This window comes from Brienomyrus brachyistius, chromosome 18, assembly GCF_023856365.1.
Source record: "Brienomyrus brachyistius isolate T26 chromosome 18, BBRACH_0.4, whole genome shotgun sequence".
In the NCBI taxonomy this organism is placed as follows: Eukaryota; Metazoa; Chordata; class Actinopteri; order Osteoglossiformes; family Mormyridae; genus Brienomyrus; species Brienomyrus brachyistius.
This window is the reverse complement of record NC_064550.1, coordinates 1,341,223-1,359,137: the sequence shown is the minus strand read 5'-3', so window position 1 is coordinate 1,359,137 and position 17,915 is coordinate 1,341,223. Positions and strand designations below refer to the sequence as shown.

The window sequence follows — 17,915 nt, the reverse complement described above, 5'->3', positions numbered from 1 at the left end:
TTTGGAATTTCTTTTATTGCGTGCCCGGAATTTTGAAAGTCACGTACGTGTATAGTTCAGCCGTATGAGTTTATCGTCATGTTCAAGAAACCCCGTACCATTTTTACCCTTAATGCAAATGGTTATATTATGTATATTATATAGTATAGTATAGTATAGTATAGTATAGTTATATTAATGAGTGAAGTAAGCTGTAGGCCTCAATGAAGAAAAAGAATGGCAGTATTATAGTCAGGGTGCTAAATGTTGGTCTGTTTATGTTGCCAGTATGCTATATGTATCTTCTGTTGTAAAAGCTGTTAGGGATACTGAATTTAAAAAATGCCATACCTACAATTATATGCGTCTCTTGTAATTTCATGAGCACGATCAAATGTAAGAAATGCCCTTTTGTTGTTGGCTTACAAATTTATAACAGCAAACTGAGAGTAATGGGGAATTTGTGTGTGATGCAATGACGACTTGCTATGGAATAAGAGCGACGTTAAAACTAAAACTATCCATTCCTGAAAACAGGATTGTTCTGTAACATGCCAGCTGACGCAGACTTGTGAAATAAAAACATTAATTTAATTTACCAGTTATAGATGTTCAAAAATGTAATAGACATTACTTTGAGCATTCTGGATGAGAAGCCGAAATATTGTTGCGATTTGTGAAACTATACGGTGCAGTGGTTTGGCGCGGAGTAAAACTGAAACGTTTAGTATTTTTTTTTCTGAAAAATGCTGTAATGTTTCGATTTATATGCTGATGATTGTAAGACCTTAGTGTTATGTCCGCTATAACGAATGCTGTTTGTTCAGTATCAGCATCGCTAAACATCCGTAATTTTTTGTTCATTTTTGAGTTTAGAGAGGTATATGAAGCCGTACAATTCATAAATGCTATGTATTTTTTTAATACGTTATCACGTACGTGTACGCATTCACCTAAAATGCAAATTTAGACCTTATCTGTATACGGAAGTCAACACCGCCCCCTAGTGCCCGCTTTATACTATAAATACATTAAGTATTCATGAAAGAGCGGAGTAGGTGGCTCCTCTGATTGATCTCACAAATAGGCTTATATTATTATGTGTACACGACACACGGCCTTTATGAGTAGTGAGCTTCTCTAAATGAAGTAGTTCAAGTGGAAATTATGAAATACTGAAAAACGTACATACTAACATGTTGCCGTTTTTTAACAGAAACAAATTAAATAAATAAAACAATTGCAAATAATGCATTACTTAAGTATACATTTTAGTTGTTATAAATGTGGCATTAACGTTTGATATTGACAGCTGTGTGCTTTTTCGTATCTTTCACTCATAATTCAGTTGATCCTTGGCTATGAGTAAAATCATTCGGTTTTTTTTTTTATTTAACATATAGGAATTTCGAATTAAGATTAGAGTCAGGCTTTAAATCTAACAGCAGTATGCAGAAATGCCAGGCATAAATTATTTTTAGTTAAATTAACGGAATCGAAATATTTAGAAACACAAACTCGATCAGCATTTGCGTAATGCAGTGCAAGACGTCAAGGAATATGCATTGAGCTGCCGTACTGCCCTGTTCCAAGTTTAAATAGCGAGGGTGGATGCTCGAGTCTCTCAGATTCAGTGACGGGCCATCGTAGAATATGTTTCATAGATCCTAAAACACACAAACATACGCAGCTTAACGCCTTTACTATGACACACACATTAAGCATTATATTATATCCTGCCCTTTATTACTTTTTGTTTTATTTCTTTGGATTCTTAATTGCTATTTTAAAAGAACAAGTATATTTTATTTAATTCATCAGCACCCAAATACATTGGAATTATTTTATATATTATTTTATATTGTGGTGCCTTTCTTCATCATTTAAGCATTTTACAAACACTTTAACAGTATAATTTGGAAATAATTTTGAGCTGCAGCAGTGCTTTGTGATGTGGTGCTCGAAGAGACAGTCCTGTTATTACCTGCTTCGTAGTTCAAACCAGAATCCATATAAGCTGCCATCAGCGCTGGACGGATATATATTTTAAAATATCCCGTGTACCTGGAGCAAGAAATGGGAAATTGTATGTTAATACAACAGAAAACAGCTGTAATGGTAATAGACACGTTCCGAGTTTATTTTCATGTTTGGTCGACTCATTATTTTAAAACAGGTTATACTGCGTTTGATCGTGTGACGTTCGAATGAATGTGCGCGCGCGCCCGTGTGTGTGCTTGCACACCAAGAAGCTGTAGGGTATTGCCACACTTTGTACTTTATTTGTAATTTAAATACCAAGCACTCGTTAGATAAATAAACGTATGATTTACTGTCGGATATGAAATCGACATGAAATGAAAGTAATTTAATAAATATTACATGCAGAAATATGATAAGGCTCTTTTGCGTGATAAGTAGTCATCGAAAACTGGATTAATATTTACGACTATATTTTATAACTACAGTTTCTAAATACATTTACCAGGCTGGAATTAGCAGTAGTTCCAGAGAAACCATTCTCGTCATCACTTCACATATTGTAGATATCATTAAGACAAATATAATTTTACCCTAGCTTGCATCATCAAATAAAACATATTTTAGCTTGTTCGTGCTTTCACTTTGTTCTGCTTGTTTTGCACTTAGGTTGTATATATAAGTCGTTTTCACCAACACCATTAACAGCACTCAAGCGAGGGCAATAAATGAGGGATCCCCAATTTGAGAGATTGTAAAAGATCTGAAAGCGCGCAGAGGCCTAGATGAAAGCACATCGGGTAAGAGCCAGGAAGCCAAGAAGATGTATGAAGAGTATTAAGAAGTGTAGGAGGGAACGACGGGGAATACACTTTAAAAGTAATTTTTTTTTGTCCCAGGAAGTATCTATTTCAAACAAATCAAAGGTTACAAAATGGGTATGATTGAACCCAGGCCCCAGTGACAAGATTGGAGATCAGAGATTACAGTAATTGCTATATCTGTTCCATCTTGCTTGGGATTCCATCAGCGGTTTGACCGTCGACACCAGTTAATACAAATATCATCTCAACCATTCAGTAAAACGAACATCGTTTTTAGCGTTTAGTGATTTGTTCATTCTAGCACTGATTTTTTTTCTTGTATCAGATTCTTATTTTCTTCCCTTCATCTTACCTCTGTGAAGTGTGATTAATGACTTCTGTCATATTCGATTTTTACATTTCTTACAGAATTACAACTCGTCTATAACCTCGTCTTATTAGCCTGCTAGCAGCAAGGACGAGTTGGCTTGGGTCTTCTCTCAAATATCTAAAGAATCTTGGAACGCTGGTACATTCCATACGGCTGCTCTTTGAAACTCATTCCACATCCCTCCCAAAATGTACGAAGACCTCAGTAACAAAACGCGCCAAAGATATTGAGCTATATTACCATATTCATCAACACATTAATAAATTAGTAATGGATATATATATATATATATATATATATATATATATATATATATATATATATATATATATATATATATATATATATATATATATATATATCACATCACACAGTCACATTCTGGCTCCATCAGTCTTCGCTGTACATTCCATTGATTCAAACCACTTAATCCTCCCACTTTAGCGTTAGTTAACCTCACAGTTACGCCGTTTGTTCTTTCACAGTTGTCGTCATATGGCATATATTATTCTGGGGCCAAGTTTTGGACTCCATTGACTGCAGCGGTCTTTCTAGATCAAACCGCATTTCCATACAGAGATTTCCAATCCACATCCGCCGTTAAGGTGTATGTTTCATATTAACACTATATGCATTTATAAACTTACTCGCTATAAGCACTATAAGCATCCTTAAATTGATATGAAATATATTTCAACACAAAGGCTGGGCTTTCGGCAGAAAGTTATTTTATGGTTATTTTACGGCTGGTTCTTATATCAATTTAATATTAACTTATCGCTTTTTGCTTATTTTTCTACGGGTGTTAGGCCTATATTTCATATTGAATTTAATAGTGCACTCCGTTATGTCTTGTATTTCTCAGAAATAAGCAGCTTTAATTATCATTTGAAAAACATTTGTCAGGAATAACCATCCGTCTTTTATTGTTTTTATAGTTTCGTTTTTTGCTGCCTCTTTCTGAGGAAAACGCGTGTTCGATGTGTAATATTGTGTGACCAGTCACTTGCCTGGCTGTAGGCCTATTATTTTTATTGCTCAAAATGTTTACATTAACGTTTGCAGCGCAAAGACACAAAGAAAGTATAATATACTTAACTTTGTATCATTTAAAGGTTTCCGGCTTAAAATATTTCTGCAATAGGCCTACGTTTAAACTTTGCGATGTGTATTTGTTTACGTTCTTCAACAAAACCGTATAATTTTTTATAATTTTATTTGACGACTAACGCGTATGCAATCGCAAATGACCTATTCGAATATATTGTGCGCAATGCAATCTTTTGTGTAGATTTCTCAATAAAGTACCACGAAATATTGATTCTTACATAATGAAAATAAAAGAGATACTTCGTGTATGCTATCTGTGATTGAAATACAACGATTTGGAGTAAAGGGGATAAGAATTCTAAAAATATATGAATTGTGCATCGATTTCCTGTTGTCGGTGTGTTAAATACGAATCCGTATTTGTTTTGTCCTCCAGACGTGGCACAGCGAACGGTAAGTTGTTACAAATGTTTTCTCAGGTATATGCAATTGAGCTTTATTTAGGCCTACCTTATTTATAATCTGCGATTCAGCAGTCAAAGGATATTGATTTCAAAAGAGTTTAAAGGTAATTCACAGGTAATCTATAGGCTGTACACAGTCCGGGATCCATGCCCTACCCTTTCGTTGCCTCGGCTACCTCATCCTCCTTCTTCATAATTTAAGCATGAAAAAACAATTTTGTCTTGTAAACAACGAAAGTAAAATACTTATGTACACAAGTGGTTTAGTTTTGGTATTATTTGTTCATTAATAATTATATAAAATGTTAGATACAACTATGGATAACGTATGCTGTAAAAGGTCATCAAGTTAAAAGTAAAATAGCTATATGTCTGCGTATTTCACTGTACATGTTCCTGTCTTTAAGTGAATTCGGCTTTATTCAAAATGCAAGGGCTACTTTCAGGAAAATATAAACCCCCCCAATTTTTTTTTCCGTTTTCCTTCCTACTCCGCTCTTTCAATTGGAGGAAAGTGATCAGCTGACACTGTCAAATTGTCCATCTTGGAGCGAAGCCCTTACTATAACATTCGGGCAGTGAATCTTTGCTGTAGCCCTGAAATAAAAACCAAAAAGGAATCGTAAAACGGGCGTCAACAGAAACAGCCAGAGTAAGATAAACAAACAGAGAAAGGAAGTGAGAGTCAAAGGTAACGAAAAAGGGTGCGAACGTGGGAGAGAGGGAGCGAGGTAAGGTATGAATTCGTATTTCGCAAACCCGTCGCTCCCATGCCATTTAGCTGGTGGTCAAGAAGTTATACCTAACGTGCCCTTAAATTCGACCACCTATGACCCCGTCAGACATTTCTCGTCATATGGGGCTGCCGTGGCCCAAAACAGGATATATTCTTCTCCTTTTTATTCGCCTCAAGACAACGTTGTATTTGGATCAAGTCGGGGAGCGTACGAATATGGATCCAACATGTTCTACCAGGAGAAGGATGTTCTTCCCAGCTGCGGGCAGACTGGCGTGGGGCTGAATACACAGGGACAAGACTGCAGCTTAGAGCAAGTCCGCGCGGCAGCACAGGAACAGAAAGGAAATATCCAGATATATCCATGGATGCAGAGAATGAACTCGCACAGTGGTAAGTGTCACAATTCAATGAGATAAATTATACAGACTGACCTATTTTACGACGGGGTCCACGCACTTCTTTTACTGCACCATAAACCATTAACTGTTGTGCTGCCTTACTGCCTTAAAATGTCCTTTTGTCTGTATAGGAAACCACTTAAAAGTATGGTGGTGTCTACACCACGCGTGCAATAAATATGCATTTTTTAATGGAAGCACTGTAACCAGTTCTACCAATTAATTCATTTCTATCTTTTCCTCGAAATGTTACATGTAGTAAAGATTTACAACATGTTTACACTTAGAGCACATACCACGAGTACCTGTTCGTACGGTTGGGTAATGCTGTCTGTTACTAGGAAACGAGTGTAAGGCTAGACTGCGATTTTCCCAGCCGGCAGAAGTAGCTATTTGAAACGTAAAAACACTTCAGCATTGGTTGAAATGCGAGTTGTTTTTGTTTTGTTTTTTGTTTTTTTGCTATGGGCATCGGGATTAAATCTGTGGGGTTGAATTGTTTGAAAAATGACTTTAATAACCTGTCTTTAAATTTCTTTTTATTATTACAGGCGTCGGGTACGGGTCAGACAGGCGAAGAGGGCGTCAGATTTACTCTCGTTATCAAACTCTAGAACTTGAGAAGGAATTCCACTTCAATCGATACCTAACCAGGCGCCGGCGTATTGAAATCGCCAACGCTCTTTGTCTAACAGAAAGGCAGATCAAAATCTGGTTTCAAAATCGCCGCATGAAATGGAAGAAAGAGAGTAACCTAAGCTCAACTCTAACGAGTAGCATATCAGCTGGGGTGTCCCAGGAAACAGAGAAAGAAGACATTGAAGAGGAGGCAGATGACGCGAAGAAGAAGGACTGAAACCCGGCTCCTCGTATTCCATGTATCGCTTAATGTAGCTGTAATTGAACTCGCTAAGACAAAATTTTTGGGACATACATAACTTGTAACTGCATGGACGTTGTATACTTATATATGACCCTTTGAGTTTTCTCTTCATCCTCCACTCTCTCGCTGTCTCTCTCTGATCCTACAAGCTCTCACACGCATTTGCACTTATATTAAATTCTGATACAATATGCCTTGAAAAAAACCCTTTGGACGGCTCCTACTGTGGAAATAATTCTACTGCTGACTACTTCACATGTTTTCACGTGTATTTTAGTAAAGACTTTTCTTTTTATTTTATTCAACTACAATGGCGCTGTCGCTCCAACGTGTCTGTAAATAAATGTCCTTGTGTCTGTCGATAAGTTTGTATTTCTGATGAAAATCCATCGTGTGTAAAACACACGCATGATCATTCCGAGAATGAAGGCGTGAATGCTTTACATTTCCTGTGAAACACGAGTAATTTCATGTTTTCGTATATTGTGTAAGCAATGCAATTTGTTGAAATGTTGAAAAGTTTGTCACGGGACGGTCTATACTACCTGAACTGTACATAAGTCTGTATATATGAAACACACTCCCCACCCGTGAGATTCGACCATATTATTCAGGTTCTCTTAAGACGTTAATTATGCTGTACTGAGTTAAAATGTGATACAGTACAATATCGCACTCTTACTAATGCCAAAATTCACAAACAAAACTACCTTGAAATTATAATCTTATGGTGTTATTCAGTATTTAATAAAACCATTAGAATCCCAGCGATTGTCCGGTGGTACCTTTGTATAAATGCAAGAAAGGGAAACAGATCTACAGCGCATTGTTACATTCTATGCAAAATATTTATATATTATTATATTTGCACAAATTTTACTTGTTTCCTTGGTTATTTTATGGAACAATCATGACATTTACAACGATAACAACAGTCATATGTCGTAAAGGCAACGTGTATCGTGTTTTTAAACTTACACACAGTTCACAATAAAGTAGGCCTATTGAAGCATAAATGAATAAAACCTAACATAAAGACATATTTTAAATATAATTAACAAGGAACATTGAGCGTAAAATAAAATTAAACGGATGATATCGATAACAAAGGTATGATTTGGGTAAGTCAAAATGCTTTAAAAAGTACATCTCTAAGCGGCAGTTCACTAGATATTGTGTCTTGAGTGTTAGAACAGTTCGAAGATATGCAAAGGTTTACCATCACGTTTTAATAATAAAAAAAATCCTAGTATATTCGGATCAATAAAAATATGAAAACAATAAATCATGTCTGACTGAACGTTCTTTTCAATTGTTTGATTTTTTATACTAAGGGCAATTATTGTATTTTTTAAATTATTTCTAAAAACAAACCACGGTTTTTCGAAAGCCTAAGTAAGAGGCAAACGGTTGCTGGTTTTTAATGTTTGAATATCGTGTTGCGCTTCGATCAAGTAGCAAGTAGCATGCTGCAAAAATTTTTTTAATAAATGGCCTTATTTTGGCAAACCGATGATGTTTCTTTTTAAACACTGTTCATGCATCATCACATGTATTTATCACAAGGAAGAAACTTAATAAACGCCAAACGAAATGATTGGCCCCATCTCTGTGTATTGTTCCTGTTGCTAGTGGTGTAACACACCAAGTGTTGGTATAATAATAATAATAATAATAATAATAATAATAATAATAATAATGACCATCATGTTTTAAGATTGCAGTAATTTTAGCTGACAATCGTCCGTCTGCAGTAGTACTGCTTCAGTGTTTTCTTTTTTCAATAGGCCTGCATTTAAAACTACCTACCTGTCTATATTTTAGGACACCAAATTTATTGTTTCAAATCTTAGTCCAAGTAGAAGGTTGTGAAGACATACTTTAACCGCATGTCTTCGCCCCTTCCCCCCTTGGGTAACTGTGCAGTGACTACGTGAGCGCGCTGCCCTCGAGCGGTAGCTCAGCAGCGCCGAACCTGAGCGCCGGGTACGGGTTGCAGGATACTCCGCGTTTTGGCCTATCTTGGACACAAGATGACGCTCTCGGCTCGCTCTCCAACCTTTCTCTGCACTCGCCTCGACTTGGTCTCCTCCGCCAAGTTATCAGACACGTTTCTTTCATCCATCAATAAGCTCCTCGGGGGATCAAGACAATTTATGACTGGCCAATACGGGCACGTGATTCTATTAAAACATGCCATATTTGGGCAGTGCACGTCGAACCAAGAAAAAAAAGAAAATGATCCCCCCCCTATAAATCCTGGTCTTTTTTAGGACAAAGGCCCCTTGAACTTCCAAAGAGCTACAAATCAAGCATAATAAATAATAATAACAGTTACTTGCTGATCGGTTACCGTGATTCTTTAAATTATACTTTTATAAAGACTCATGGTTATCCCAAATTAAATGCTTCTGTTTTTTATACATTTTTTATTCTTACATAAAATGAGCTCTTACGTAGCCAACTCGTTTTATAAGCAAGCCCACGAGGCATCTGCCTACACCATGCACGGTTTTGGCAGCTATGGGTCTCTCTCTGAGCTCCATGCATCCAGTTACTGTTACGGCGGGCTTGATCTCAGCGGATCCTTCACTCCAGCAGCTTCCTCGAACTCCCACAAACGGGAGGAGATGAACGTGAATCTGCGTGGCAGCCCAGACGCCCTGCCGCCACGGCCGCAGTCTTGTTCGGCTTTAAGCTCCCCTAGGCGTGCCGTGAGCGCGAACGGGCAGCGCGCTCCCAGGCTCGGGCTGTTCAGTCAAAAAACCGAGGGAGACACGGAGTTAAGCGACAAGCCCGGCGGCAAGACAAGAGCAGACGAGATTAAAGTTGAAACCATGCAAACCGTCCAGCCAATAACACAAGCAAATAACTCGAGCCAGCCTCAGAACAGCCACCAGCAGCCGCAGATATACCCGTGGATGACAAAGCTGCATATGAGTCACGGTAAAGTGTTACATTTTCGTATTTTTTAGGCAAGAGGAAGTGTGGCTTTTCTTCTATGTAGCCCCGTTTTACCCTCTGTCTTCATTCCTGGTTTTCTTCTTCAGTTTTATAGGCCATACTGGGGGAAATAATAAAACTAGCGGTCGTAAATTTTATGACAAAGGCATCAGTTGCTCGTAAAACTGTCCTGTTAAGGCGAAGAGGCGATCCACGTTCAAATTTATGACAGCATAATTGGATGAAACTAAACTCGCAAACAGCCGACAAACAACGTATTTATGTTAGAACATTTAGTTGCCTTAAACGTGAATTTTGCTGTTAGTAATTTAGTAATGGTACTGTTGTGAAAAACGTAACTTTTGTCATTGCGATCCAGCACTTTTTTGTTCTTTTTTTTTAAACAACAACAGGGTAAGTAGAACATTTTTGGTCGATGCCGGATGAACGTGCTGCCCTTGATTTGAACTTTTCACCTCGAAATTTGCTGGTGCAGATGAGCAGTCGCTGTAAGGTCATTCACGAGGCGACGCTGAAGAATATCTTTATTATTATTTGGTATATTAATATTATTAGGCCTATTATTATTTGCTACTACTACTATTTCTTTAAAAGTCTTGTCGTCTGTACTAAACTGAAATTCGCTGTCAATTTGAAGACATCCAGTGCAGATTTCCAGTTTGAAACGCCCATTGATGTGCTGCACAGTTTTTCCCACAAATGTTCCTAATGTTTTAATACTGATGGATTAATTTATTGCAAAACGTTTTATATAGCCTGTTTTACGTAATCTTTATTTGTCTGTTCAACTGATTCCCGTCACGTTTGCAAGGTTTGCAATTGTAACAATGTATATAGTGTGTATTAGATGTATCAGGCCATTATTCCTGTAAATTATTATTTACATGAATTGTCAATAGCCTGCAATGTAACAGTGGTTTAGTCTATATATGGATTTTCTGCATATATGTAACAAGGATTTTAGAAACACACATGAGCTTTTAGATGTGGAAGTTAGTTTCCTGTTGTCTGGCTGACTGCATCTCATGGTTGAGGAAACTTTTCTCTTCTACCACTTCAGAATCTGACGGTAAACGGTCACGGACCAGTTACACCCGCTACCAGACTCTGGAGCTGGAGAAAGAATTCCATTTCAACCGGTACCTCACCCGCCGTAGGCGTATCGAGATCGCCAATAGCCTCTGTCTGAATGAGAGGCAAATTAAAATCTGGTTCCAGAATCGGCGCATGAAGTGGAAGAAGGATTCAAAGCTGAAAGTAAAGGAATCAATGTAAAAAAAAAACAGTGGGGATTGCTTTCTGGCTTTCTAATGCCTGTAGGAAGAGCGAACGGAATAAACGAAAGTGGTGATGAAACAGGAGGCCAAGTCTTCCAGCACTCAACACGTTCCTAAAGCAGTAACTTATTCGAAATTTTCACGTTTTGGATATGTATGTGTAAAATATCTTTATGTGTAGCTTATGTGTGCTTCCGTTATTGTTGTCATGATTATTTAACTATTCCAGTTGTCATTTTGTGACGTTACATGTGTTGATGCACACAGTAGCGGTGAGTATTGTGGGGGTGGGGGGGGGGGGGGGGGGGGGCGGGGGGGTGACGGGTAAGTGGCCACACCCCGATTGCACGTGAATCTGAGTGGAAATGGGTAAGATCACTAAGGACACAGTCTGAGTTCAGGCATCCATTAAACTTTCGATCTATATTTTTATATATGCAACCCTAAGTATAAAACATAACAGCAGAGGATATTTAGCAAAGAACCCTAAGGGTGGAAACGTTTTAAATGTTCATTCCACAAAATGCCATAAAGAAAAGAGTAAATTCAATTAAATGAGCTGAAATCGCAAATAACATGCCAGTGTAATATAACGGTCAAATAATACTGGATGGTACATTCGAGAAATTCACTGCACTGCTGACGAAGCGGATGGGAATCATTCAAAATGCGACACAACAGTAAAATTAACAGAATTCAGCTGCTGAATTCGCCGCTTTTGGGTCCATCTTTGTTCATAGTTATTTCTAGGACACAAACAGGCTACATAAGCAATGGAGTCAATCGAATCATGCTTAATCTTCTGATGTTCTCTAGACGTAATTGGTCAGAACCCCCCGTCTATAAAGTTTTTTTTACTCACCTATTTTTCGAGAGCATTCTGCATAGTTTTAGTTAATTAATAAAATAAAAGTTCATGGTCAATATGTTTTCTCGCTTGAAGGGGTTGAACCAACTTTTTTCTCCTAAGAAAGCAGTTGTATCTTCTATTACCATGAAGTTTATCAGATGACCAACCATTTCCTACGCATTTCATGTATTTTATAATGTTAGAAACATATTTTTTATGTGAGGTTCACTTGGGTCGGTATAGAAGGTTCTTTTTTAGAAATTACTATATTCCTAATATATCGTTATAATTATATGGATTATTTATATTTTTTGTTCTGCTCTAAATTCTCTGTTGTGGAATTGGAAAAACTTGTAAAAATGAGGTGTGACTACGGAAACATTTAAAATACGGAACACATTTGTTAGGGATAATGCATTGTTTACATATACACTCGCTTATGTCCAACCCTGAACCGTTTTCTGAGAACAAGGCATGCTGGAAGGAATCGTACGTCGATTTAATTTTGTATATTTGTGTAATACTACAAATAAAATATGCAGTATTGTGAGTTACATTTGTAATCTGTATATTTTGTTCACATTTTGCTCACAATCAGTATTGTTCTTATTTTTTTACTTGCAAAATATAGGATACAGTTATACCTATTGCATAGTACTACTTGGTGTGAGTGTACACACACACACACACACACACACGCACACACACACGCACATACCCAGTACAACCTTCATTTGCAACAAAACGACGAAAGTTGTCATTTCGCCAAACTTACGCGAATTTTTATTCTCGTAATTACTGATGGATGGCTTAGTTACGGTTTGAAAACCATATTGTTGGCGTTGAACACTTTAATGGGAAAACGTACGACAGTATTTCTGCATCGTTGCAGGCTGTTCATACGTCCAAGCGAATGACTTACAGTCACCCTAAAAAAACCGTCCATAAAATTTCATAGTCTCGATAAAACACAGCAACGTCTCACCCTTTCGCAATAAGCACAACAATTTCCTGCTTTCAAGAATTCGGGAAAATGGTAGTTGTGTCAGGGAAAAAAAATAATTATTTTAGTAATCATAACTGTGCGTAAAGATCATCTTCAAAACTGCAAATCCTTTTTATAAAGTATTGTTTCAAAGTGATACATCTTGAGTAAAATACCTAATAATAAGAATGACTACATTGTAAAAGTAGCCTAACGAAAAAAAGTACTCTATCAATTCATTCTGAATGACAAAAATAAAAAAAACACTTGTTATTGCTTTTGATCACAGTATGATCACTATTGTACAATCAAGTAGAATTACTCTACAGTATGGACTACTATTCTATAGTACAATACAAAAAATCTACACCATCGAATATTGCTCAACTTTTTAATATAACGCATAAAATATTTTGGATACTGCAATATTAAGTAGTATTATTATCTAATATAAAATAGATTGGCGTTCTCCCAAATATGATCCTCTGGAATGTTACTTAGGTTAAAGTTCCTTTGATACATCAGAAATGTGATTTTTGAGAAGTGATTCCAAGTTTGGAATGCACGAAGTAAGATGCATCAAATCAGACGATAAAACATACATTTCTGAGTTCCTCTTTGTACTGCTCGAGTAAAACCGACAGGAGTCTTTAATGGTACAAAGTCTCTAATGATTTTTCCCTACGTGAGGTATTAATGTCAGTATTGACGCAAGCACTTTGAAAATAATACATTTTAGAATAACATTACAGCAGGAGGCCATGAATGGAAAGCCAACAACGCCGGCATATTCTCTAAGATTCCATTACAGTGGCCGAAAGCCACAGGTATCGCAATGATTAATTATTCATGGTTATTACTTTCTCTGTTTAACTATTCTTTCTCCATAATCTTCTGAATTGTTTCCACTGATGAAAGATGTTTATCCATTAATGTTCTCCATGCAGTCCAGCCATTAATTAATTAATCCTAAACTCAGATGACATTTCATTTGATTCTATTCCTTCGAAAGGAAAAAGGAAAGCGACTCACCCCTCCCGGTTTGCGTGCTCACATTACAGTCCCCCTCTGATAAAAGTACAGTCTTAAAACAAACTCTCGGCAATCATACAAACTTTTGGTCTCAACAGCGAAGAGAGTGTAGCTTTTATGGGGAAACCCTTTTCAGCCTTTCTTTTCTTGCATTTTGAACTTTTGAAGGTTATTCATTCCAAACGCCTGAAGCGGGATCGCGAGTGGCTCGGGGGGAACACGTGGTATCATTAAAGTGAGTTTTATGGTTTGGGAGAGCTGACAAACCCTCAATATATTTACATCATATATAACCGTAACTGTCCGGAGTCGCAGCTGCTGGCTCCCCTCATCTGGGGGAGAAAGGGCACGAGCCGTTTAGTGGGGATTACGGCGCGTCAGACGCTGAAGCCTGGTCGATTCGGCTCTCATAAATGGATCCCAAATGATCGCAGTAAGTTCATAATCTTGTTTCTCCTGCTTCTAATGAAATGGATACCGGCCTCTATAACACCCTGGGGTAAAATTATCATTGGAATTAAATGTAATTTCCTTGAAAATGCGCTTATGTTCAAGGTTGTGAGTTGTACGTCATATAAAATGCTTATGAAAATACTTGTAACATCTCACTTGAAAATATCGTTTAGCTTTCTCTTTGCTTTTTAATAGTGGTAATTAGCACGTATTTTGTAGAAGATCCGCCGGTTATACTGTATACGTTAGGAAGAAGGCCTCCAGAAAAAGGAAATAAACATTTTCTATGTTAGGCCTATTTAGTTTGCATGGATATTTTTAAAAAATCCTAGTCACAATCTTAAGTCGCACAAAGTTTTGTGCAACTTCAGTTTGTTTAGTAAACTTAAAATGAATCACCATTATTTAGCTGTCATGCAAAGCGAATTGTGCTGAGCTTTTGCGTCGTAGACGTGGATTCGCTGCCGACTTACTTGTCAGAGGCGGTTCGCGGGCTGTTTTGACTTGGGCAATCGAAGCCCATATATCCGGAAGGAAATATAGTGTCTACTAATTTTGTTTTTGTTTTCATTTCTTTTCAGATGATCGAAATATGTTGCATCTAGAAGTGTAAACTGCATTCTGTTTGCATGTATTATACTTTGATGCTTAAATGTTTTCAATTTAATGTTTGGTGTACGTAGACATTTTCTTGTAAATAAAATATAGAATGAATATTCCTAGCGCTTGGAAAATTTTCTGTATCAAGGCGACTAAATCGAAAGAGCTGGTATCTTCATCGTCGTCGTCATCATCGCTGTTGTTGTTTTTGTTGGTAGGTGTAGGAGCTGTTAAGTTGCTGAGATTGTCGTATAGGAGCCTGAGTTCAGTGGTTATGCAGTGCGAGCTCCTGCAGTTACAGCACAGACAGTATCAGAAATCGCCCGAAACTAGTAGTGCCAAGTCAGTAGGCGAGCAGAGGAAGCAGGAAGAGAAACACCTGAAATTCATTGAATGTGGTTTGTTTGCTGGTTGTGTTCCTTGAACTTGTGTGCCCCTGATTTTACTCTTTAAGCACAATTAGCATCAGAATCATATTTATCACTTTACTTTGTGGTACCGGAATAAATCACAAAATCCATCCATCTATCCATCTTTCCATTCATCCATATATTCATCTTCCTAACATTATTTTAATACAGGATTTTACTGAATATGATGATAGCTTTTTTTTTTTTGCTAAATGAATTATGCAGTGAATTTTCTGTAAGAGTGACTCTATGTATGAAATGTATCGTAATGACTCTGGAAATAGTCGTAATACTGCATCCTATTAGGGTGACTGTGGTTATAGTCTTGGCAATTCTGCATTCTGTAAGGGTGACTGTGTGGTGGTAGGGTGAAGTAGTGTGTTCTGTACCGAGTGATGCTGTGGATAAAGTAATGGATACTTCTGTGGATTGTCGTGGCAATATTGTGTTTTCTAAGGTTGCTTTTGTGGATAGAGTGTAGGGTAGTCCTGGGTCCTCTAAGGAAGACTCTGTGGAAAGAGTCGTGGATAATACTGCATTCTGTAATGGTGACTGTGTGGAGAGAATCACGGTCATACTGCATTCTGTAATGGTGACTGTGTGGAGAGAATCGCGGTCATACTGCATTCTGTAATGGTGACTGTGTGGAGAGAATCGCGGTCATACTGCATTCTGTGGTAGTACTGTGTTCCGTGAGGGTGACACTGAGGATGATGTCGTGGGTAATCCTGCATTCTATAAGGGCAAGTTTCTGGGCAGAGTTGGAGTAATACTGGGCCCTCTGAGGATGACACTGTGGAAAAAGTTTTTGGCAATACTGTATTTTAAAAGGTTGGCTCTACGTTGTGCATAGTACTATTTTAGATGGGTGACTGTGGATAGAGTCTTGGTAATACTGCATTATGTAAGGGTGACTCTGTGGATAGAGTCTTGGTAATACTGCATTATGTAAGGGTGACTCGGTGAAAAGAGTCATGGTCATACTGTTTTCGATGGTAGTACTGTGTTCTGTAAGGGGCAACACTGTGGATAAAGTTGTGGATAAACCTGCATTGTATAAGGGCGATTCTGTGGATATAGCCATGGGTAATTCTGCATACTATAAGGGGACTCTGTGGATTGGTTCTTGGTAATACTCGACTCTATAAGAGTGACTTTTTGGACAAAGTCATGCATAGTACTGTGTTTTATAAGGGTGACTCTATAAAACGCTTGTGAGCCTGGAACATGCCCTGCCGTCTATGTTAATTTCCATTTTCCTGCATTTCTGCTTTCACTTTTGTTTATAAATGCTAATGTATTTACCACATGTGCGTCCATGTTTTGCATCATAATATTTGCTCATACAAAGTCTTTCTGCCTTCGTGAGATTTATCATTATCTCTGACTCTACACAGTTACTTGTTTGACTGGCTTTTTCTGGAACGAAGGTCCTCTGGTTGACCATCTTGTCAGTGACTAACCATCTTTACTATGGAGCAGAGATGCACTCAGCCCCGAATGCTTGTTTAATGATGATTTAATTTGCAATGGTGTTCATTTGGTGAAATCTGAAGACTCAGTAGTTTCACCCCACTTTGATTTTGTGTTTTCGGCATTCCCAGCAAGGCTCTCGTGTACGTGATGACAGCAGATGCACTTCCCGGGGTTAATCTGGTCTTCTCCGGACACTTGTTGTTAACTCCGTTATTCACCTTTGCTCTAAAATATATTTTTTGTTTCCAACTCCTGCCTGCATGTTAATCCTTTAAGGTTAAGAATCTCATTGTTCTTCTTAACCCGCTTCAATGCTAAGTACCTTCCTTGGAGTTTGGGGACAGCAATAGGTATGGTTTTGTAGTCAAGGCCTGACACTGTAAATCTTCCATGAGAGTCCATGCACCTACAGACACCCATAAAGCTGCTTTATCACCGCCACAGTATGCAACAGGAAAGTACCTGTATAAGACCTCAATCTGGTTAATTCGGTTACATTTGTGCTTAAATGCAATTTGCATTTCCCCTGAATATTCAGTGTCTGAATCACAACTCAGTTGTGCATTATCTGGAATCTTTTGTTTAACTGTAACCACTACAGCAGTTGTTCTGCTGTCTGTATGTTTGACATAAAGTCCGTTTTATTTGGCACTGAAATAGACAAGCTACACTCGATAAAGTTGGCATGAAGCTTGCAAAGGTAGCCAGCTTATCAAGTCTCTCGAGGCTTACGTTTGTCGGTCGAAAATGCGATCGTGTCGTGTATGCATTACTGTCATATGCATCCTAAGCAAAGCATGTAGAGAATTTTAACATTCTTATTTGTATTGCAGATCTGCAGAAAATAGAATCAGCCATTGTGCAAGTAGTACATATTTTTGTAATCTTCATGTCAGGTGCCATGAGTTGCAGGCTAGTATACCGTGTTCCATTTTAGAAATTAACATAATTCTCGATGTACATCTGCCAGGTTTCTGATTCCCAGCTTGGAGTAAATCTGCCACTTTGAGGTGAGGAGTCAGTCTAAGTGGAAGCACTGGTACATGGAGAATCGCAGGAAGGCAGCTACACAGACACAAAAGGCTCCTTTTAAAACATTTACGTTTGGGTGATTACCCTGTAAAATATCAGTCTGGAATTGCATATATTTTATAATATTGCAATAGAACTCTACAAACAAT

At 37.8% G+C, this 17,915-nt stretch overlaps 3 protein-coding genes and 1 long non-coding RNA gene across 5 annotated transcripts in view; 3 read left to right on the top strand and 1 right to left on the bottom strand.

The window, feature by feature from the left end:
* The window catches only part of hoxc4a (homeobox C4a), a 52,593-nt gene that overhangs the window by 347 nt on the left and 34,331 nt on the right, over positions 1–17,915 (top strand). The window lies entirely within an intron of this gene.
* LOC125712849 (uncharacterized) lies at positions 1,275–13,926 on the bottom strand. The gene is made up of 3 exons (XR_007383407.1): positions 13,796–13,926; positions 1,964–2,043; positions 1,275–1,646 (listed from the first exon to the last, which is right to left on the bottom strand). It is a non-coding gene; the product is annotated as an uncharacterized LOC125712849 (long non-coding RNA).
* Positions 3,519–7,454, top strand: hoxc6a (homeobox C6a). 2 transcript variants are annotated; one of them, XM_048983345.1, is made up of 3 exons: positions 3,519–4,656; positions 5,581–5,796; positions 6,356–7,454. In XM_048983345.1, exons 1-3 carry the CDS (start codon positions 4,572–4,574, stop codon positions 6,658–6,660), a joined length of 606 nt encoding a protein of 201 aa, XP_048839302.1. In that variant the 5' UTR covers positions 3,519–4,571; the 3' UTR covers positions 6,661–7,454. The 2 variants fall into 2 exon arrangements, with proteins under 2 accessions (XP_048839302.1, XP_048839301.1); XM_048983344.1 differs by lacking the exon at positions 3,519–4,656 and having other exon boundaries at positions 4,701–5,796.
* On the top strand, positions 8,470–11,208 carry hoxc5a (homeobox C5a). Its single transcript, XM_048983342.1, has 2 exons — positions 8,470–9,633; positions 10,712–11,208. The coding sequence occupies exons 1-2, from the start codon at positions 9,093–9,095 to the stop codon at positions 10,924–10,926; spliced, it is 756 nt and encodes a 251-aa protein (XP_048839299.1). The 5' UTR covers positions 8,470–9,092; the 3' UTR covers positions 10,927–11,208.

What these genes read in the sequence shown, in the direction of transcription:
- hoxc6a (XM_048983344.1), top strand. Translation starts at nt 5,406, where the DNA reads ATGAATTCGTATTTCGCAAACCCGTCGCTCCCATGCCATTTAGCTGGT. An exon ending in GAGAATGAACTCGCACAGTG is followed by an intron (nt 5,797 to 6,355) that starts GTAAGTGTCACA and finishes TTATTATTACAG; the next exon opens with GCGTCGGGTACGGGTCAGAC.
- hoxc5a (XM_048983342.1), top strand. Translation starts at nt 9,093, where the DNA reads ATGCTTCTGTTTTTTATACATTTTTTATTCTTACATAAAATGAGCTCT. An exon ending in AAAGCTGCATATGAGTCACG is followed by an intron (nt 9,634 to 10,711) that starts GTAAAGTGTTAC and finishes CTACCACTTCAG; the next exon opens with AATCTGACGGTAAACGGTCA.